This window comes from Mus caroli, chromosome 18 (assembly GCF_900094665.2).
Source record: "Mus caroli chromosome 18, CAROLI_EIJ_v1.1, whole genome shotgun sequence".
NCBI lineage: Eukaryota > Metazoa > Chordata > Mammalia > Rodentia > Muridae > Mus > Mus caroli.
This window is the reverse complement of record NC_034587.1, coordinates 59,999,099-60,021,527: the sequence shown is the minus strand read 5'-3', so window position 1 is coordinate 60,021,527 and position 22,429 is coordinate 59,999,099. Positions and strand designations below refer to the sequence as shown.

The 22,429-nt window shown below is 41.1% G+C and overlaps 1 protein-coding gene across 2 annotated transcripts in view; it reads left to right on the top strand.

Annotated features, from left to right (window-relative positions):
- Positions 1–22,429, top strand: part of Piezo2 (piezo type mechanosensitive ion channel component 2) — a 357,120-nt gene that overhangs the window by 127,911 nt on the left and 206,780 nt on the right. For both annotated transcript variants that reach the window (XM_021150566.2, XM_029472160.1), the window contains exon 3: positions 3,541–3,666. In XM_021150566.2, the coding sequence (XP_021006225.1) occupies positions 3,541–3,666 (126 nt within the window). The remainder of the gene's footprint in view (positions 1–3,540; positions 3,667–22,429) is intronic.

The following is a 22,429-nucleotide window of genomic DNA, read 5'->3' as shown; positions in this document are numbered from 1 at the left end:
TTATAGATGGGGTGGCAGGGAGAACTGTGAAAGCCAACTGTCTCAGCAGCTGACCCCTGGAAAAGGTCCATGTGTAATCAAATTCAACCAACTACATGATGGAAGGTCATAACTGTGCCCCTCAGTGTTAGATGACAGTAGCATCTCTGCCAGGGCCAAAGAGACAAAGATAAGAGTGTGCTCTCACTCAGCCTTAGGCTACCAGGTTAGATTAAATTTGTCAAGAGATGCCATCAGTTTTTCTATGGGTCACTGGCAGTATGTATAGATGTCTATCAGAAAATCATGATAAGGTGGGTGCACCAGGGATAAAATTCCTCTATGATTGACTAAGTCTTTGCTAAGTTTGTGACTGTGTGCTGAAGGTAGTCCCTGCCTTTGGATGCTCATGTTCTCCTGAGACCAATTTGAGCCTAGACCAGAAGGCCTCTGCTACATATGTGGCTGTAGCCATGGGGCTACTCTTTGGTTGGTAGTTTAGTCTCTGGGAGCTCTGGGGGTACTGGTTAGTTCATATTGTTGTTCCTCTTATGGGGCTGCAAACCCCTTCAGCTCCTTGGGTCCTTTCTCTAGCTCCTCCATTGGGGACCCTGTGATCAGTCCAATGGATGGCTGTGAGCATCTACTTCTATATTTGTCAGGCACTGGCAGAGCCTCTCAGGAGACAAGAGCTCCTGTCAGCAAGCACTATTGTTGGCATCCACAATGGTGTCTGGGTTTGGTGACTGTATATGGAATGGATCCCCATGTGGGGCAGTCTTTGGATGATCTTTCCTTCTGTCTCTGCTCCACACTTTGTCTCTATATCTCCACCCATGGGTATTTTGTTCTCCATTCTAAGAAGGACCTAAAAGTATCCATACTTTGGTCATCCTTCTTCTTGAGCTTCATGTGGTCTGTGAATTGAATCTTCTTGGCCTTGGTATCTCCCACTGGAGTTTGGCTGTTTGTTTCTGTTCCTTGATTATTTATATTCTTTGAAGCTTATTATTTTAACACTCCAGACAATAGTCACCTCCCCAGGCTTCATGGACATGTTTAAAGGAAAGCAGAAAGCTCACACCAAAACCCAACAAGAAACACTATGGAGAGTGAACTGGTTCTACAGTCCAAGTCTTATAAACCTTTGCTGTGGGAGGCCTTGCTCTCTCTACTTATCCCTTCTTTAGATTTTTAAGTGGTCTCTGCCCCTCAGCCACATTTGCAACTGAGAGCCTATCATGTATTTTCATAGTGCAGAGTCCTTGCATACTCAAAATTTCATGCCTGATCCCTAACCAGTAGAGAGTAGTTGCTGAGATGTGGACCTGCTACTAAGGTCTGCATGATTTCCGCAAGGAGCTGGTGCAGGCCATGCCTAAGGAGGTACAGAAAACTGTGTACAGAAGGGAGAATGGGCAACTCAGGGAAGCCATCAGCTGGTTGTAGGCATACTTGGGTGAGAGGCATTGCAGGAGTCCTGGTATGTCTCTTTAGTAGCAATTGTAGGCCCATGGCTGGCAAATGGGAACCAAAGTTGAGCTGAAGGGCCCTCCCTCCTCTTTTCCTCATCCTTACCTGGTTTGGGTTGGTTTCCACTGGACTGTTCCTTCAGTGTTTCTTGATGAGGTGAGACAGAAGTGAATTGTCTGGGCTAGAACCCCACAGAACTGAGGAAACTGGGCACTCACTACCCTTCTCAATTTTTCCAGAGGGAAAAAGTACACTCTATTCTTTCCTGGCAGCAAGCTTTGTCAACTATCAGAGAGGAGCTTTATTCAGGTTGCAGGTGATACGATTTTACTCTGAAATATACATTCAAAATGTTTATTGAAAAACCTCGGAACACCCTTTCTTATATATTTTGAAATGTGGTTTTTAGGAAATTTTAGTTTTTTTTTTTCTGGTAATTTATTTGAAATTTCATTGAATTTATAGACCAAATTCAAGACAAATTTGTATCTTTGTCATATACAATTTTTTGAATATAACTTATCTCTTTATTCATTCATAGAATTTTTATACTCCCATAAGAGCCTTATGCATTCTTTTATGTCAATTTTTAAATAGTTTTTATTAGCCAAGATTCAATCAAAAAGTTGTAATGTCATAGGAAATCTATAAACATGGGACTCACATGTTTTCCTTCATTTGAATTATTTCAAGATATTGGCTTACAGAATTATGTGTATGAACTGGCTGACAATGTCCTCAGTCTTTACTGTAGGTCATTAAAAAGAGGTGATGGGCAGCCCAAGCTCATGGGCCTTCAGACTGAAGCTCCCCTCCACAGAGAGAATTTCTGGACATGCCTTCTAGTGCTCAGTCTGACTCGCTGCGATAGGGATGTCCAAGTGATAAACAGTAGTCCCATGAGTTAACCTTGGTTTACTTTGACCTTTGTGACTTTGTAAATTCTCATCAGGACCCAGATTAGTGATTGATCAAATGACTGTGTACTCTGTCTGGGCCGAGTTGTCATGTTTACAGAATCATTACAAAACATCTTTGAATGCTAACTAACTTGTTTCTGATTTTGTACCTTGCAGTTGCTGATGTAGTGTGGTATTGTCACTTTTTGGAAGATGATCTTACATCTGAATCCCTTACTGAATTTTCATAGTTGATGTCCTAGGTGGTCTCTAGGCGTGGCTTGAACTTCTGTACAGACACTCATTATCTGGAAATCAATCCCTTTGAGCATACTATTGGCATGTAGTCCTCTTCATTAGGACTTTGCCTTTTCTTTCTTCATGACACTGCCAGCCCCTGTGGTGATGGCATTTGGATTCCCTGCTCATCCTCTGTCATCCATGGGTCGATGTCTAAAAGCACACTATAAACAGATGTTTACACAGTCAAGACTTTTTCAACATTTAAAGATCATTTCTTACATTCTTAGTTTTCTTAGCTATTTCTTTGAAATCATTAATGCTTTTATTCTTTTGAATATTATAAAATGCTTCTTTTATAGTATCAAGAAAACTGTTTAGAGTCCATTAGTGTGTGAATTTCATATGGATTTCTCATTTAAAACACATTTGTTCATGTATAGTAAATCTTGAAAAATAGAACAAGTTATATTTTACTTTATTTCAATGGTTAACATTCCTTATAATTTATGTCTATGTCTACATGTGAAATTGATTTATAGTTTTCTTCTTTACCCTTATTTAATTTTGAAATAGAACATATAACTTTGTAAAACATTTTAGGCTACTTTCTTCTTATTTTTTTCTCCCTTAAGCTTTTTTTTAATGAGAGGGTTATGGGTCCGTTCTATGCTGGTAATGTTTTTCTATCCAGTTTTCTGAGTCAGCGTTTGTTTGTAATCCATCATAATATGCCCTATAATAAACAGGAAAGCAGGATTTCCTTTGTAGTGAATTTTAATGGGTTAAGTCTATTATATAACATTTCAAAGGAAATAAGATGTCTTTGGTCTGTAGGTTTATAATTAAAAGAAGAATTACACTGCCTGCCTTCTGAGCCAGTCTTGGGGCTTCCTTTTGGGTGGCAATGTGAACACTCCCTCACCACACTCTGCTCTTTCCTCCCCAGGACACACAGGGCGGTTGCTACAGTCCCTGTGCATCACCAGCCTCTCATTTCTGCTGCTTCACATCATTTTCCATATCACACTGGCCAGTCTGGAAGCTCAACACCGCATCGCACCTGCTTACAACTGTGAGTACCAGCCTAGAGCTTCCCCTCCTGAGTGCGTGCAATAAAGCCGCCTATTGTCGCACACATATGAATCTGTCACAGGATTGTGCTATGGAATTCATTGTCAGTTTGGTCATTCAACAACCTAGTATAGCATCACATATGTGGGTGTGTCTATATGTAGGATTTGCCATGGAAAAGGAGGGCATGAGGCAAACAATGGATCCTCAACTTATGTTAGCTATTGGGATCCTATCTGATTGTAAAACATAACCATGGGTCTCGGCTGTAGGACAAGTACCGCCAACCTGTGAGAGCACCGAATATTAGCAATAGTCCATGGATCGTGGCAGGCACAGTGCAGTGTTTGTTATGTCTGTGGGAAATGACATAATGCAGACCATTTACTTTCAACTGGGGAGTTTTTCAGTTGGTATCTGTGAGGAAGCAAATGTCTTACTCCAAGCGTGAACTTATGACCTGAGAAAGTCAATATATTTACTCTTTGCTTAGCCATTATCTTCCCCAAGTAAATTATACTTTGGTTTCAGTAGGATTTGCATTTGTCTCTTAAAAAAATAAGCATTTTTAAGTAGGTGGAATCCAATCCATGTGTTTTCGGTTAAAACTAAAAGACTCTGAGATATTGGAAATAGACTATAATAACAGTTTTGACTTGTCAGTTTTTCTTTGAGGAGCCCATTTGTGGCTTTGAAATTTCCTGAACTTTCATGAGCACAAGTATGAGGGATGGGGAGTAAACACTGCCTTCCTTATAAAATAAAAAGATCAGAATCCCTCATGCACCAAAGGGCATTAACTTAAATACAGTGTAGGACTCTGTGATGGATTTTACAGTCATAAATTATTCATTAGCCTCCCATGTACAGCATTTAGACGTGTATAGAACCAAGGATTTATTAGGTTCAAAATTCCTTTAATAGCAATCCCTGCCCAAATCATAGCTTTATTTTAAATCTATATTTTTAAGATATAGTTTTTCTATAAACTAGTATGTAATGTATACATCAAAAAAATCTACCCAACATAAATATACCATGCAGAGGGTTTTTTTTCACATATTCAAAAATTGATGCAGTTATTCAGAATGCTTGTTTAAAACAGGCTTCATCCCTAAACACATCCCATACCCATGGAGAAGTATCCCCCAATGTCCTTTTGCAAATACTGTCATGTTGCTCAGAGATATAGAGGATCCCTCAGGCACACCAGCTTAGGCAATGAAATTCACTGTCTGTCTGAACTCTGTATTTCTATATTTGCCTACACTGAAGCTTTCCCACAATTCTACCAAGATACAAAATGCAACATGAAATGATGATGCAGCTTTCTCTTTACATTTATAGATATGTTTACTCTGTGTATGTTCTTTCATGAAGTGTGGATAGACAAGTACACATACACACACACACACTTGCACGCACACACACGCACATACACACACATGCACACGCACGCACACACACGTACATACACACACATGCACACACACGCACACACATACACACACACACATACTCACCCACATACACACACATGCATACACACACACATGCACACACACGCACACACACACACACACATACACACACTGGTTCTTTTTTTGGCTCTTCTTTCTTAGGTAATGATGTTTCAAGGCGGGGCTCTAATGGCATCTGTTTTCCAGGGATTAGAAGAGACTTCCTTGCTGCTGCCAGGCCTGGCCTCTTTCCCTTTCTCTTTCCTGTGGGTTAGAGCTGCCCCTCATAGCACTTCCCAAATATTTGGCTTCTCAACACCAGACTATTCCCATGTCCTCATCAGAAGCATTTTATATTAGCATGTAAGTCACATTGCAGTATAACCTGCACATCAAAGTCTAAAGAGACCCTCCCTTCCCTTTCCTTCATGCTCCCAGATGGGACTCCCCTTTGCATGAATCAACAAATGGAAGTCATAATATCAAACTTTAGCTTCAGCAAAACTAATTCCAACTTGAAGCTTATTTGGATCAAAGTCAAGGTTCCATTTGGAAGTTCCAGTGTTTTTGATGAAGTAGCCAATAGGAAAGGGTTTAGGTAAAAGACTGTTTTGTTTTTTTTTTTTTTTTAAACCGGCGTGTTTTCCTTCCAGCCATAGGCACCTTGAAGGTGAATTTATAGACGTCATAAATTTCTTCTGAAAAATCTTGCTCCTTCCTGGGCCAGTGCTGGCTCATCGGGTGCTGTAGGTTTGTGTTGGTCTGGTTTCCTGTGCAACATTAATATTAATGCATTCTTGACTAGGGATAAAAGAGACGCGCAAGCTTCAGAGCTTTGCAGCTCGTTCAGAGCCCAGGGTCAGCACAGATGAGGTGAAAGCCTAGAGGATGTTTAATGGTCAAATTATAGAAACTCCCAAAAGTGCAGGGAGGCCAGGTAAGAGAGATACTGGCTCATTATATAGAGTCGGCATTCCATTCTGTCTAGTGGATGGAGTGACAATTTTACTTGTCAGGGCTGCAAACACAAAGCCTGTTAATTTCACATAGCAAAACCAGGGATTAATTTAACCTTTGATTTAAACATCAAAAATCATCATCATCATCATCATCATCATCATCATTTTGTTTTCTTCAAGACAGTGCTAGCTGTCCTGGAATTTGCTCCTTGAACTAGGCTGGCCTTGAACTCACAAAAAACAACATACCTCTGTCTCCCTAGTGCTAGGATTAAAGATGTGGGCCACCATGCCTGACCCTTTTTAATTAATTAACTAATTAATTAATTTTCATGCATTGGTGTCTTACCTACAAGTATTTCTGTGTGAGGGTGTTGGATTTCCTGGAACTGGAGTCACAGACAGTTGTGAGCTACCCATGTGGGTTCTGGAACTCAAACCCAGGCCCTCCAGAAGAGCAATCTTCGCTCTTAACCACTAAGCCGTCTCTCCAGTTCCAAACATCAAAATCTTAAATGAAAAGTCAAATTCCCTCTTAATCATCAATGTGACACATGGTGAACACATTCCCTGTCTTCAAGATGTTGCTAAAGGAAAAGAAAATGTCTCCAACAAATGGCGTTCAAATCCAAGTGCTCACTCCTGTGTTTTAAGTCTGTTTTCTTAATGACGTGTTTATCTGTTGCAAACTCATACCTTCACCCTATTATGGTAAAAACCCCCTACTTAGGAATCCAAGACATGTTTTGGGGGGACAACAGTAGCATTTATAAATATTGTGCCCTTGAAAGCCCTCCTCCCCCTGGAGTCCTATGAATATTAACTGGAAATAGAGAAGAGGTGTTTTTTTTTTTTTATTTCTTCTTTTTTCTTTTTTTTTTTTTCAAGCCACGACCGTTTAGTTTTTTACTGGTTGGCAGATTTCTTAAAGGTGCCATTGTGCTAAACGGAAACATAATATTCTCTCTCTCTCTCTCTCTCTCTCTCTCTCTCTGTGTGTGTGTGTGTGTGTCCGTGTCCATGTGTGTGTCCTTCCCTCCCCCAAAACAATGTTTCTATAGGTAAGTGAGAAGTCAGTAGGTCAGGGGAGACAGCTGTAAATCTCCCTTAAACGTGCTGTACCAGTAACTAAAATATTTTCGTTCTGTCAGAACCACGCTACTTAAATAAATGTGAATCTGGTTTCGATTATGTCACTGCCGATTACACAAGAGTGCTGTGTCTGACTCTGTGGTAGATATGTAGCCATGTCAGAGCAATTTCCAAGCCAGGCCAGTCTGGATTCCTCTGCTGTACAAAAGCAAAGGCATGCTCTTGATTGAAAGAAACTTTCTGATTTCAAAACTATGCAAGAGAATTTCTGATCATTTTAACTACCCATGGAAGCTTGCATCTACTAGTCCAAGGCCCTGGAGATCACAGTATTTTGGTACATTTTTTTTCTCACTCCAGAGAGGATTTGCTCTATTTCATTGAGGACATTTCCTACGACCCTGTGTTATTATCACACCAGGTCTTTAGGACTAGCATGGTCATACATCTGGACAGCTGTGGACTTTGCAGGCATCTGTAGCAACTGAGGCAGTGAGTAAGAGCTTTCATGTCAGGCTCCACCCAGCCACTGGCCCTTTCAAATCATTGCATACACAGAATGTTCTGTCCGGTTAGCTGGCCAAGCCTTGCCACATAGGACTGTTTATTCTACTTCCTTCCCCAGAGGTGTCTTTTCCTTGTATAAATACAGAGCCAAGTGTGCAGGGATCACTGAGGCAGGGACTGTACTGATGAAGAAATAGGCTCTGTGAGGAGAAGAGAGCTGTGGGAAGCCACTGTACATCTGAGCTGCACACCGTGCCCTGGAATGTACACACCCTGCACATGTAACAAAACTCTGTTTCACACCCAGACCTAGCACCTCCTCCCTCACACATATATCACTGGACTTAGCCACACCCCCAGCCCATCATCTACTCCTTAACCCTCAACTGAGGCTTGAACCCAGGGCCTCACACGTGCTAGGCAAGTTCTCACCACTAACTAGATTCCCAAGCTGAGTACTGATCTATTAAGGTTTCTACTCTACCCCCCTCTTTTTGGAAATCCCGATTTACCAGGTATTTAGGATAGCGGCTTCTTGTAAGCCTCCAGTTGGACTTTGGTTATTTCTAGTCTCAAAGGACTTAAGTGACTGGGGTTCACTCTACAGTCCTCTCTTGTTCCTTTATTTGTCTTTACAATTGAGCAATTGCTTCCTTCAGGTTCTTTGATGGCAGTAGTCTTAGCTGGGCCTGCTGTCCCCTAATGGTTAGACATCTCAGATCATTAAGGTCTATTTTCCATGTATGACAAGGACATGCTATTTGGCCCATGGGCAAGCATCTGAGAAAGACCTTAGTGTTTTGCTCAAATGTTCTTCCATTCCCAGAACATGTTCAGCACCAAGACCCAACTGATGAAACACCTGTTTGTGACAGTAAGACCGGTGGTTTGCAGTGGGTCAGTGCTGCTGGTTGTGAGATGGAGGACAGAGGATCCCTTTGTCTGTATCTGGCTCCCTAGTGTCAATCTTTACTGATTTGTTAGCCAATGATGTAGCTACAAACTCCACTTGGGCTGTCTAATCGTTAATCCTGTTAGCTGCATCCGTATCCTTGGAGTTGTGGTTATCTGATGGGTCTCTCCTGATGAAAATGACTATGTTGCCAAAAGGAAATTCCTTTTTATTTTAATTATTTTATACGTGTGAATAGTGTGGATGGAAGAGTTGATGTGAGTGAAATGGGAGGTAAAACACAGGAGAAGTAGCACCGTGCTTCCTGTAAGCTATGCGTTGACTTCGTTTTCTGTTGCCGGCTCTCATTAGGGATGCCAGAACGCTTGCGTAACTGGCGTCTTGGAGGACCTTGTGCTTCCATCTTGTCCTTCTTGCCTGCCCTCCTCCTTGACTCAGGTGCCCCCACCCTGACCCCCAGTAAAATAATCTTAAAAATCTACCAACCTGCAACAATAGCGTGGCTCTACTTCTCGCCATCCATGCAAGTGTCAGTGCAGTGGTTTAACTCCCTCTTATCTGCATTTGTCTAGGTACATGTGGGCATGTATGTACCTTCTCAGCACCTATGTGGTAACAGATGTGCCAGAACTGATGGTTCCTTCAGTCCCTGATGACTGAGGCAAATTGATTTCCATCCATGCATTTGCTCGGATCCCTCAGGGCCTTCTGAGTAGCAGCTGAGACAATCACAGTGGAAGACAAGTTTGTCATCAGTTAGCTCTGGTGGAATCAGGGCTGAAAGAGCTCTTGCAACTCCTGTTTCCTAGACTTGCTGCTCCTGGAAGGATGGATGCATACGGCTTCTATTGCCAAAAGCCACACCCAGGCAAAAAAGTGAGCTGAGGGGTTCATCCTGTGGAGAAGAAACGGCCCTCAGGGTGAAGCCCCAAGCCCACACTGTGTTTGTCTGTGTCTTGATTTATGTTGGAGAAATGCTCATAGAATAGTGTTTAACCGATCCAGCAGCATTTCAAAGAGAATTTCTCATCTTATTATGAGAAGTTTTCAAATGAGTTTTAGACTGTTGAATGTGATTGTAGATGGTTGTGGGCTACTCCTCTCTGTGCCTCAGTTTATCCATGAAAAAACGAAGTGCACCTGCTCTCCTGTCAGTTGTTGGGAAGGCTGAGTTAATCAGGTCTTCAGAAATATCCCTGCCTGTAGGGGTGACTATAAGTTCATGCTTATAAACCACAGTGATACCACTACATGCCGCAGACCCTCTGGGTCCCTTGTCTGCGTGGAACAAGTGCAGATGGGCAAGGAGTCGGCGAGTGACAGACAGACCAACATGTGAGATTTTGTAGAATCTGAATGTATTATCACAAAGTGAACACCAGTATTATATAGAACAGAAAATAAAAGGGGTAGGAAGTCACAGCAGGCAAAGTATATTGAAGTTATCTGATACAAAACAAAGGAATGACTGCAAAGGGACTTACATGAACAAGGTAAATGTTTACAGTAAAGATAAAGCAGTCCTGCCTAGGGTCAGCTTAATGACAGGTAAGGATCTCACACTCTAGCACTATACCTTTGAACCTTGTGAAGGTTACCACCAGGGTGTTCTGCTCTTAGCAGACCTTCTCATAAATAAGGCAATACCACAACCCCCCTATTTCCTAGGCCTTGCTAAATTCTTATATGACTGTAACTTTTAAGTATCTGGAGAATCTCCATTTGTCAGAAGAATTCACCAACTTGCTTCTAATATGCAATGTAGCCTGTACTGAAGATTTCTATCTCAGTGGGATTCCCTGGCTCTTACATGGTAAACACTCTGCAAGACTATCCCTGAGCTGTTGGCTCCTTCTTTTGTTTTTATTTATTTATTTATTTATTTATTTATTTATAAATTTTTTATTAGGTATTTTCCTCATTTACATTTCCAATGCTATCCCAAAAGTCCCCCATACCCTCCCACCCACCCACTCCCACTTTTTGGCCCTGGCGTTCCCCTGTAGTGGGGCATATAAAGTTTGCAAGTCCAATGGGCCTCTCTTTCCAGTGATGGCCTACTAGGCCATCTTTTGATACATATGCAGCTAGAGTCAAGAGCTCCGGGGTACTGGTTAGTTCATAATGTTGTTCCACCTATAGGGTTGTGGATCCCTTTAGCTCCTTGGGTACTTTCTCTAGCTCCTCCATTGGGGGCCCTGTGATCCATCCAATGGCTCCTTCTTTTGTAATGCTTAATTAGTTACTGAATAGGTAACTTCCTTACTGCATTTCTACAGGATTCCAAGCTCTTCAGCTTCTGGCAAATTGTAACACTGATGGGAGACTTAACTATATCAGAATTTAATCTTAAAAAGCACTTATAATAAAATAATACTAAAAGAGAACACGTGGATCCATACACCAGACTAATGTGGGGATAGGGTATGAGTATACGGGTTAATGAGAACGCCAAAGCTCCAGGAGGTGAGTTTCCGTGAAACTCTTTGCATCATGAGTGCTTCTAGGCTTCTCAGACTGTCAAGCAGACTTCACTGGAGTGCATGGCAACTACAGAAGTAGATTCTTATTGCTCAAGATCATAAATGATGCCAAGATGCTAGAACGAACTCAAGACCAAATGTTCACAGTCACATTAATAACATTAGAAAATGACGACTCCCGCATGTCACTACACACTTCTCCGTGACAGTTCTTGTCTCTCTTTCGAACTAATTCTGCTGTATTTGAGGTTGTACCTCCTCTGTGCTGTGTGGCTGAGATGAAGGTAACAGGGAGGGATGACTCTGAAAGGTGATGTCAGGAACTCATGTCTTGGAGGGCATCTGTGCTAACCACTAGCAGATGGTGATCACCACAGACCCACAATCAGCCAAGGAGCAGAGAATAAGAGATGGCAGAATGTTCAGCCTTAATGGAAAAAAATATATCATTTTTTGAAAGTGTGGTGTAACAGCCAGAGGTGGTAGATAGCTACAGGGAAACAGTATATACTCAAAACCTGTGCAAGCCCCAAACAGACCAACTCCAAGAATGGAAAGGGGAGCTGGGCATGAAGTTCCATCCCTAGCCAAGTAGCTAGTGGCATTTGGTGGCTGCTAGGAAATGAAGGGCCATTCTCTCTAAGAGTGTAGCCCCTGATAAGTCAGCCATGCTGCAGATGGAAATCACATATCAAAGAGAATTACAGTAGTACAAGTTAGCCTTGATGAGAAAAAAAGTCAAAGGGGGAAAATTGGTGGTTAGAAGGGAAGGAAGATGGGGCTTGGAAGGGTTGGGGAAGAGATGATGAATATGCCCAAATCACATTATGTAAAAAATTTCAAAGAAATAATAAAAAATCAAAAGGATGATAAGTTTATAGGAGTTTTTAATACACACATGTGCACTCATATACATCCTCTCTCTCTCTCTCTCTCTCTCTCTCTCTCTCTCTCTCTCTCTCTCTCTCTCTCTCTCTCTCTCTCTCTCTCTCTCTCTCTCTCTCTCTCTCTCTCCCTCTCTGAGACTGTGTATCTTTAGTAACCTGTGTCCCACTCCATGAGATAGAACCCATACATGACACAGCTAGAGTGACCAAGAGCCTGAGATTAGCTAGGTCAAGAACCAATGGGAAAATAACCACTGTAATTCTGCTAAAGGAATATAGCAATAAGATACTCCTAATAACATACCTCTGTATCCATATCTTAGCGCCCCACCCAGCCCTTAGTACAGAGGCTTCTTACAGTGCATCTCAGTGAATAGAGATCCACAACTGGACAATATAAGGACAGTGACAGAAGTTAAACATGATGTCATCATCAAAGCCCTGGCCTCAGGCTCAGGGGCCTAGGCAGGAGATGTAGTGAACAGTGTGTTCAAACATAACAGGACTGACACATACAGTAACTCACTGAGACTGTGACAACTTGGGCAAGATCTGCACAGGTTCAAACCAGACCAAATGCCAGCACCGAGAGGGGGACGTGGACTCACAGTCTCATCTCTAACCGAGAAGCTGTTTGCAACTGATAGCTGCTTGGAAAGGGAAAGTCAGTTTTCTCTAATGGCATGTCTCTTGGTATAGCAACCACATTCCAAGGCAGGCTTCATGGCTGTGAGTAGTTGCTAACACAATTAGAACTCTGTGTGTGTGTGTGTGTGCATTGTATGACTGTGCATGTTTGTGTACATGTCTGTGCATGTGTGAGTGTGCATGTGTGTGCTTATGTTTGTGTGTATGTATGTGCATGTGTGTGACTGCATGTTCATGTACATGTATGTGTGTGTGCATGTACATAGTTTTTGTATTGTTTTGTTTTTTGTTTTTGGTCTTCAGAATTTTCTTTTCTTTTTAGTTTATTTTACAGGCTGAGAAAGAAATTAGGGAAGCAACTTCCTTCACAATAGCCACAAATAATATAAGATATCTTGGGGTCACTCTAACCAAACAAGTGAAAGACCTGTATGACAATAACTTCAAGTCTCTAAAGAAGGAAATTGAAGATCTCCGAAAATGGAGAGATCTCCCAGGCTTGTGGATTGGCAGAATTAACATAGTAAAAAGGTCCATCCTCTCAAATGCAATCTATAGATTCAATGCACTACCCATTAAAATCCCAACACAATTCTTCAAAGACATGGAAAGAGCAATTCTCAAATTCACCTTGACCTTTCATTTTTTGTTGTTTTTCTGGCTTTATTTTTGTTTTGAGAGGGAGAGAAGATAGGAAACTATGTGGGTAGGGAGATGGAGAGGATCTGAGAGGACTTGGAGGATGGAAAAATTTTAATCAAAACATAAAGTATGCAAAACTTTTAATGAAAAGATAAAGAAAAATAGCCCAACTTAAACACTTCAAACTTTAGAATTCCTTCAGTTTTTAAAATAATAACAATGATGATAGTAAAACACCTACTGGTGTTTGTTATGTACACACACACACACACACACACACACGAGTGTGTATCTTTAGTAACTCTCTGTCCTTTTTCCAGAACTTTCTATTGTTCCTTGGTGACCTGGAAACTGTCACGCCCCTGCTATTAGGCCCCTGCATTGAGTGTAGTATGGATGTCATTGTTCCTTAGATGCCTCTCAGTCTGTCATCTGCTCAGAGTTTGTCACTCTGCCCCATGCCTTCAGCTCCAAGGAGTGCATAATAAACCTTCCATTCAATACTTCTTGCTTTTTCCATACTATAAAATACTAGAGAGAGAGGAAAAGGACGTGTCAAGTCTACTATCTCCCTATCATTTATATCACCTAATTTAATCCTTTATGTGTGTCTTAGAGAGATTAAATAAAGGATTAAATTAGATGACGCTGTGATAAGAGAATCACTGATGGAGAACGTAGAGCCCAGAGACAGAGAATGTGTTATGTTGGTCCACTCCATTGGGAGGAGAGCCAGAATTCTAATTCAGGTCTCTGGACTCCAGAGTACATATTCTAATATTCCTGGGAAATTTTTTTAGGGAGAAGTTGGGTTTCGGTTACTTATATTTTGGAGAATAAGATTAGAATGGAAAATATGGCGGTTATGCTAGGACAATAGGCAGGTAAACTTATATAACATGCTTATAAGCCAGGGTCTTGCCTTCTGTACTTGATTTGGGGTTGAATTTGGGAAAATAATTGAAAAAAGATTATGCTTGAATAGGTAAAGCAATCACCCAACAAGAACACCCTGGTACCTCTTGTGAGAAATCTCTTGAAGGATGAGTCCCTGAGCTCCTAGTTCCTGAGACTGCTTCTAAAATCACCCTTCCACTACCCAGCGGACATGGGGGTATTTGAGACAACTATGACTATTAGCTCATTCTAAAGTTCCTCACTGTCTGTGACCTGTTCCACCTGGCCAATGTCCTTTGTGGCTGAGGGTGTCTTGCCAAGTGGGATGGTTGAGGCCTGACTGATGTCACTACAGAGGGGATACAGCTTCTTTCTTCTGCTAACTCTTGTGGTTTGGATATGAAGGTGCCCCACTTAACCCAGTCCCTCCTATGGAATGGACCTTAGGGAAGTGATTGGAGCCTGTGGATCAGGCTCTTGATGGATTCATAACACAGTAATACCACTAGGGGTAGGGGGTGGGGTGGGAGAACTAGAGCCTCCTTGGTGGAAACAGATATTCAGGACTTACTCTGGAAAGAGAAGTCTTGTCTGCCCCCCCCCCCTGCTTTCTTCCAGCTCTCTGCTTTCCAGCTACTCTGCAGTAAGCAGCTTTGCTCTGCTATGCCCTCTGGCATAGTGTCTCTCTCATGGTGACCCAGAAGCGCAGGAGCTAAGCACCCATGGACCAAAGCCACTGAGACTGTGGGTGGATTATCCTTCCCTTTCTGCTGCTATTTCAGCTACAGTGACACAGTGACAGTGTCAGAACCTGCTGAACCCACTAAAACAACTGCTGGGTATTAAATCATACAGATGAAAACACCACATTTATACCCTAATAGAACCTATCTCTAAGTCCCCAACAGCAAAGATGTACTAACTTAGATTTGAGTTTTGTCTAGACACAGAATCTCTTTCCTTGAATGTCATCACTTATCCCAAAATAAGGTGACACTGAAGAATTCCAACCCAGATTGCAGCTCTAGTAGGTTCTGTTTCCTTTACTATTACTGTGTCTCATGTTTCCTCATACCTAGTTTGCCTCTCTCTGTCTCTCTCCCTGTGTCTCTGCCTCTCTCTCTCTCTGTCTCTCTCTTCTCTGTCTCTCTCTGTCTCTCTCTCTGTCTCTCTCTGTCTCTCTGTCTCTGTCTCTCTGTCTCTGTCTCTGTCTCTGTCTCTCTCTCTCTCTCTCTCTCTCTCTCTGTGTGTGTGTGTGTATGTGTGTTACCACCATGAATGCATGCAGGTGTTTGTAAATCATCTTTTTAGTTCCAAGCTTTGCTCGAAATCCGCCTGATGATACCGCCCAGGGACACTTGCTTGCTGTATTCCAGATGTGTTGCATTTGTGTCTCAGTTTATGGTTGTGTCTCACAGCACCCTCAACTGTTTTGCTTGTTTACAGACAGCTGTTGAGTAGCAGGAGACTTGAGTTGTCATTAGATGTTTTTACAAAGGACATATAGACAGACAGATGATGGGATATGAGGTGCCCACGAGGGGCCTGCCTCACACAGCTGCATGCGTGTGAGAAGCTGAGTTTCTATGTCTCTCTCCATTTGTGGCTCTTATCCAGGCTCCCACTACCCAGTCCAGCATGCTTCAGATTCCCCTTTCATCCCATCTGCACTTTGTTCCTATGCCCACCTTTCATGTCCTATTGCCATGCCCTTTTTTTCCAGGACATTTAACAGTCTCCCTCTGGCAGATGAGCACAGATGCCTGTGGGGTCCTCAGACAAGCCAGCCATCACACTTGTCCTGCCTGAGCACTGCCTTCCTATGTCCTCTCAATAGGACACAATTGAATTGTGGGTGCAAACTCTTTAACTCTCAGGCTTTATTCATTTTTTGGTAATGGGAAGTGAACTTGTGAAAAGATGAGTTTCAATGACTCCCTTGAAAAACTGTATAGGGCTGGTATTGAACCTGTGACCTTGTGCACATGAGGGAGATTTATATCCACAAGCCACCTTTTACTTTTATTTTTAAGACAATTTCACCATGCTACTTAGGACAGTCCTCCTCCCCCAGCTTCCCAAAGACTTGGGTTTGCCAGGCCTGCAACCTATGACCAGCGTTTGATGATAATTCTCACGACTCAGGCTTAACTCTGAGCTGTGGATGAGAGAGCAGCTGTCGTGGACCAAACCCTGCCCCTAAGCCCTCTGCTCCCAGTGCTGTCCTCTGCTGTTCCCAGAGATCCCATTTCTCCTCTTCTCAACTCAGAAGGAAACAGATGCCTAACAAATTTTAGTTTTCTTTAAAATTGTATGTCAAATTGAGTTTCTTGCTATTTATTTTCTTCGCATAAAAGAAATTTGCGTTACCATTTTGGTCTGCACAGAACAAGGTGGGCAAGACTATCCCGAGGGAAAGTGAGCTTCATCAAGGAGGTTCATATGTTTGGGGAGGAGGGGGTGCTCCTGATTGGCAGCAGTCACCCCAATATTCACCAACTCCCACATCAAGCCCACCAGTTCTTGTCAGAGAAGTCACAGGGCATGAAGCCGAAAGTGATTCGGGATTGATTTTGTTTGCTTAAATAACAATTTCCCTGACCTCAGTTTCATGATTCAGCATTTCTGGTGTAAATTATTTACAATAAAAGCACTAAGGCGCGTCTGTGTGGTATAGGAGTAAACTCAAACTCAAATTATAGACAGAGGGCACAAAACCATAACTGTGTGTTTCCAATTTACCGTACAACTGAGGGACATTTCAAGGGCATAATGGAAGCCACAAAGATGGGGCTAAGTGTAGCTATGACGTTCCAAAAAATGTCTGATTGTGTGTTCTTCCGACTTCCTACCGAGCAGGGGATATGGCAGAGGTTAGAACTGTGCATTTTCAGATGAGGCCAGTCTTCCCAACAAGCAGGAGTTTGGCAGTTTAGCCTGACAGTTCTCTTGTTCTTACATTTTAGGGCTCAGGAAGACTTCCTTGTACAATTGACACTTTGCATTCATTTTTCAGAGACATTTCATCATTTCTTGGTGATTCCTATTGCAGAATATAAAAATATGTAAGATTATTCATGTTAAAATTATTACCATAAAATTGCTACATGCATTAAATATATAAACGATTCTTCACAGAATAGTTTATCATTTAATTGTTTGCACACACACACACATAGGGAACTACTGATGACTGTTGTCACAAACTTCTTTACTTTCTATTGTTCTTTGTTGAGGGGGTACCAGGATATGGGACAGTGATTGGGATGTAAAAATAGTAAGTAAGTAGGTAAGTAAATATGTAAATAAATAAATACATAAATAAATCACACATACAAAAAACAAAACAAGCAAAAGTGAGATAGTGTAATCCTGACTTCTAACTGGACACTTTTAGGAGCTTGTTTTTTTTTTTTTTTTAAGTTAACCAATTTTTTAATTAGGTATTTTCTTCATTTCCATTTCAAATGCTATCTCAAAAGTCCCCCAGACCCTCCCCCCCCCCACTCCCCTACCCACCCACTCCCACTTCTTGGCCCTGGCATTCCCTGTACTGAGGCATATAAAGTTTGTAAGACCAAGGGGCCTCTCTTCCCAATGATGGCCTACTAGGCCATCTTCTGCTACATATGCAGCTAGAGACACAGCTCCGGGGGTACTGGTTAGTTCATATTGTTGTTCCACCTATAGGGTAGCAGACCCCTTTAGCTCCTTGAGTACTTTCTCTAGCTCCTCCATTGGGGGCCCTGTGTTCCATCCAATAGCTGACTATGAGCATCCACTTAGGAGCTTGTTTTTAGAAGCTGGATCACAGTTGGAGCTGAGTGCTAACATTCCAGGCCTGCATCACCAGGAATGCAAGGAAAATCATTCTCAAAGAGCCCAAGGCTATTGTTAAAAAACAGTTCTATGGGGTAAGATTTGATGACTGAAGCCTGCTGATATTCATGGGATGATCTTCTTCCTAGCAACAGATGGAAATAAAAACAAAGCATCCATGACCCAAGCCACAAGCATTCTGATCAAGGTGGAAGCCCACTCACACGTCTTTTGAAGTTTTTGTTTGTTTGCTTGTTTATATGTATACAATGTATTTTGATCATATCTACACTCATTTCCCCAATCCAGCTCCCTCGATTTGATCATGACCAATGATCTTTTGGATGTGTCTATTGTGATCTTTCTTTTTCTTTTTTGCTCTATATTCGTCAGAGTGACTCATTGGACACATTATCTAACTCCGGTATCAGTGTAATACTGGCTTCATGAAATGAGTTGGAAAGGCCACTTTCCCATTCTTTTTTTTTTCTTATGGAATAATTTGAGTATTATCACTGGTGAGACTTCTTGGAAGGTCTGGTGAAATTCTGCAGTGACCATCTGGTCCTGAGCTTTTGTTTTTAGTTCGGAGAGTTTTTATTCTTGCTTCAATCTCATTTGTGAGTACAAGTCTGCCATCGTTACTTTCCTATTGCTGTGATAAAACACCATAGCCAAAAGCAGTGGGGAGGAAATGGTTTATCACATCTTACAACCCCCAGGTCACACTCTCTTGTCCAGTGAAGTCAGGGCAGAAGCTTCAATCAGAAGCTGGAGGTAAAAGCTAATGGAGAGGTTGTGCTTACTGGATGGTTTCCACGCCTTGCCTAGCTTGTTTTCTTATTGCATTCATGACCAACAGCACATATGTGCTCCCTCCATAGTGAGCTGGGCCTTCCCACATCAAACATCAGTCAAGAAAATGGAGTACCACAGTCCCATCTGGGATGTGTACATTTTCTCAAATGAAGTTCTCTTTGCCAAAATGACTCTAGCTTGTGTCCAGCTAACTTAAATTTGCCAGCACAAGGTCTGCTAAAATGAATTCATCATGGCTTAATTTTGGTTAATAGTATACATTTGGAAGCTGATTCATGTCTTTTACATTTTTAAAAAATTTTATTTAGTAGAACAGAGTTTTATTTAAATGGATTGTATTGGTATCTGTCTCAATGTCTCCCTTTTTATTGCTCTCTTTTTGTTAAGCTTGGGCTTTCTCTCTTTCTTTTGGTTAATTCAGCTAAGAGTTTGTTAATTCTGATCTTCTTTTCAAAGAACAAAGGTCATGTCTCTCTGGTCTTCAGTATTTCTTCCTATTGCATTGGAATCTGGTTCATTCTTGTTTGTCCAAGGCAGTAAAGTGTATCACTAAACTATCTGTTATCTCTCAAAGCCTTTGATTTAAGGAATTATGACAAGGTGTGTTCCTCTTATAAATGCCTTCATTGTGTCCCATAGTCTAATTTGTTATGTTGTATGGTCATTTTCATTATAAATTCTAGGAACTGTTTTATTTTTTTCCTAATTTTTCATTATTCATTGTTGAACAGTACATTGTTTAATCTATATGAGTTTGTGTGCTTTCTCTAGGTCCTTTCCATGGTGATATCTAACTTTATTCCATTGTAGTTGAATAGAATACAGAAAATATTTAAATATTTCTAGATTTGCAGTGGCTTTTTATATGGCAAAATATGTGTTGTATTTTGGAGACCTTTCTACGAGTTGCCAAGAAGAGTGGACATTTTGTAGTGTTTTGGTGCTGTGTTCTTTAGATGTCTTTTAGGTCCATTGACGTTTGGTTTCCCTTAACTCTGATGTTTCTCTGTCATTACCTTTTGTCCTCATGACCTGTCTACTGATGACAGTGGGACATTGAAATCTTTCACCATTGCTGTGTTGGATTTACATCTAGTTTATGAAGCTGTGAGTGCCTATGTTTGATGTTGTTATATCATCTTGAGTGTGAAGTGAACTTCATTTCTTCCAACTAGTTTTCATTTGAAATGTATTTTTTGTTATTAGAATAGCTATGCCTGCTTGTTTCCTATTGTATTCTATTTGTTTAGAGTGCCTTTCCCCATCCATCCTGTGGTGTGTTCTATCTTTGACAGTGAGGTGTGTTTCTTGGAAGCATCAGAAAAGATGGCACCTGCTTTTTTTTCCAGTGAGAATCTGTGTCCTTTTCTTGGTGAAGTGAAATAATTCATATTTAGAGTCATTTATTAAAAATATATGTATTGATTCCTATAACTTTGTTTACTTTGTGGTGTTTTCTTAGACTAGTTTTGATTAAGTGCTCTGTTATTTTGCGTTTTCCCTCTGTTGCCTCTTTGGATTGTCTAATCATTTCTTCAGTTTACAGCATGTCTTCTAGGTTTCTCTGTACAGCAGACTTCCTGGAAATATATTCCTTTAGTCTGTTTTTTTGTAATAGAAAGTTTTCATTTCTTCTTCAATTTTAATAGATAGTTTTATTGGGTATAATATTCTGAGTTTGGCAGTTGTTACTTTTCAGGATTTGTAATACATCTTTCCAAACCTCTGGCTCTAACAATTTCCATGGTTAATTCTGATGTGTCTGCCTTTCCATGGGACTGGGCCATTTTCTCTTGTAACATTCTGTCAGCTTTCTTTCTGCACCCATCCAACCTTTTTTTAAACATGAAAGTTGAGATTCTTCTTGGAAAATACTCTGATTAAGCTTGTAAAACTCACAGTCAAGTAGCAAGTATGGGTCTTAAAGGAGTCCAAATGCCAGTAACAGCACCATGAGACAGCTATCATCTCAAGGTGAGCACAGTCACCTTCACTTTAGAGCGAGCCATGGTACATAAGTGTAGCTTAGTACCAAACTATAAAACTAATATCTAACTTCTGTCAGGGTAGTACTATGCCATTCACTTCTAGACTTGGTTCAGTTTCTATTATAAAGTCCTTTATGTTCTCTATTTTGAGATAAATTAAGTCACTGTGAAAAAGTACCATAGTACATACAATAACTCCTGTTATTTTAGGGGATATGCTCTACCATGTCTACACATAGCTCCAGGGATTAGCCTGATTGTGACATTGAGAGAACGGAGAAATAAAAACAAACCATGGACACATAGAAAAGCTGTTGGATTCTGTTGGAGAAGCCTCAGCATCTGGAATCTCAGCATCTTTATTGTGTATTAAATGGGGGAGGGGAAAGCAGGCTATTGCTAAACAAGAAGCCAGGGTCATCATATGTAGATAAAGAAGGAAGCAGGGTTGTTACATACAGCTGAGCAAGAGGCAGGCTTAACTAGTCTCCATAGGTACCATCTCTGTAAGGGGATAGTCTTCAGGTAGTAAATATTGTGACAGTATTGGGAAGAGAAATATGGTAGACAGTTTCTGCATGTACTATCAGCATCCACTTTAAGGCTAAGAGAGAAGACTATCATTTTTCTGAGCCTAATCTGGGAAAGGCTGTTATAAATAAGGCTGCTATGAACATAGTGGAGCATGTGTCCTTATTACATGTTGGAGCATCTTCTGGGTATATGCCCAGGAGTGGTACTGATGAATTTTCTGGTAGAACTATGTCAGATTTTCTGAGGAACCGCCAAACTGTTTTCCAGAGTAGTTGTACTAGCTTTGATTCCCACCAGCAATGGAGGAGTGTTCCTCTTTCTCCACATCCTCACCAGCATCTGCTGTTACCTGAGTTTTTTATATTAGCCATTCTTATTGGTGTGAGGTGGAACCTCAGGGTTGTTTTGATTTGCATTTCCCTGATGATTAAGGATGTGTTGAAAATTTTTCTAGGTGCTTCTCAGCCATTCAGTATTCCTCAGTTAAGAATTCTTTGTTTAGCTCTGCACCCCATTTTTAATAGGGTTGTTTGGTTTTCTGGAGTTTAACTTCTTGAGTTCTTTATATATGTTGGATATTAGCCCCCTATCGGATTTAGGATTGGTAAAGATCTTTTCCCAATCTGTTGATTGCCTTTTGGTCTTATTGACAGTGTCTTTTGCCTTACAGAAGCTTTGCAATTTTATGAGGTCCCATTTGTCGATTCGTGATCTTACAGCACAAGCCATTGGTGTTCTGTTCAGGAACCTTTCCCCTGTGCCCATATCTTCAAGGCTTTTCCTCACTTTCTCTTCTATAAATTTCAGTGTATCTGGTTTTATGTGGAGGTCTTTCATCCACTTATACTTGAGCTTTATACAAGGAGATAAGAATGGATTCATTCACATTCTTCTACATGCTAACCTCAAGTTGAGCCAGCACCATTTATTTAAGATGCTGTCTTCTTTCCACCGGATGGTTTTCACTCCTTTGTCACAAGATCAAGTGACCATAGGTGTGTGGGTTCATTTCTGGGTCTTCAGTTCTGTTCCACTGATCTACCTGTCTATCACTGTACCAGTGCCATGCCGTTTTTTTGGTTTTTTTTGTTTTTTTTTTTTTTATCGCAATTGTTC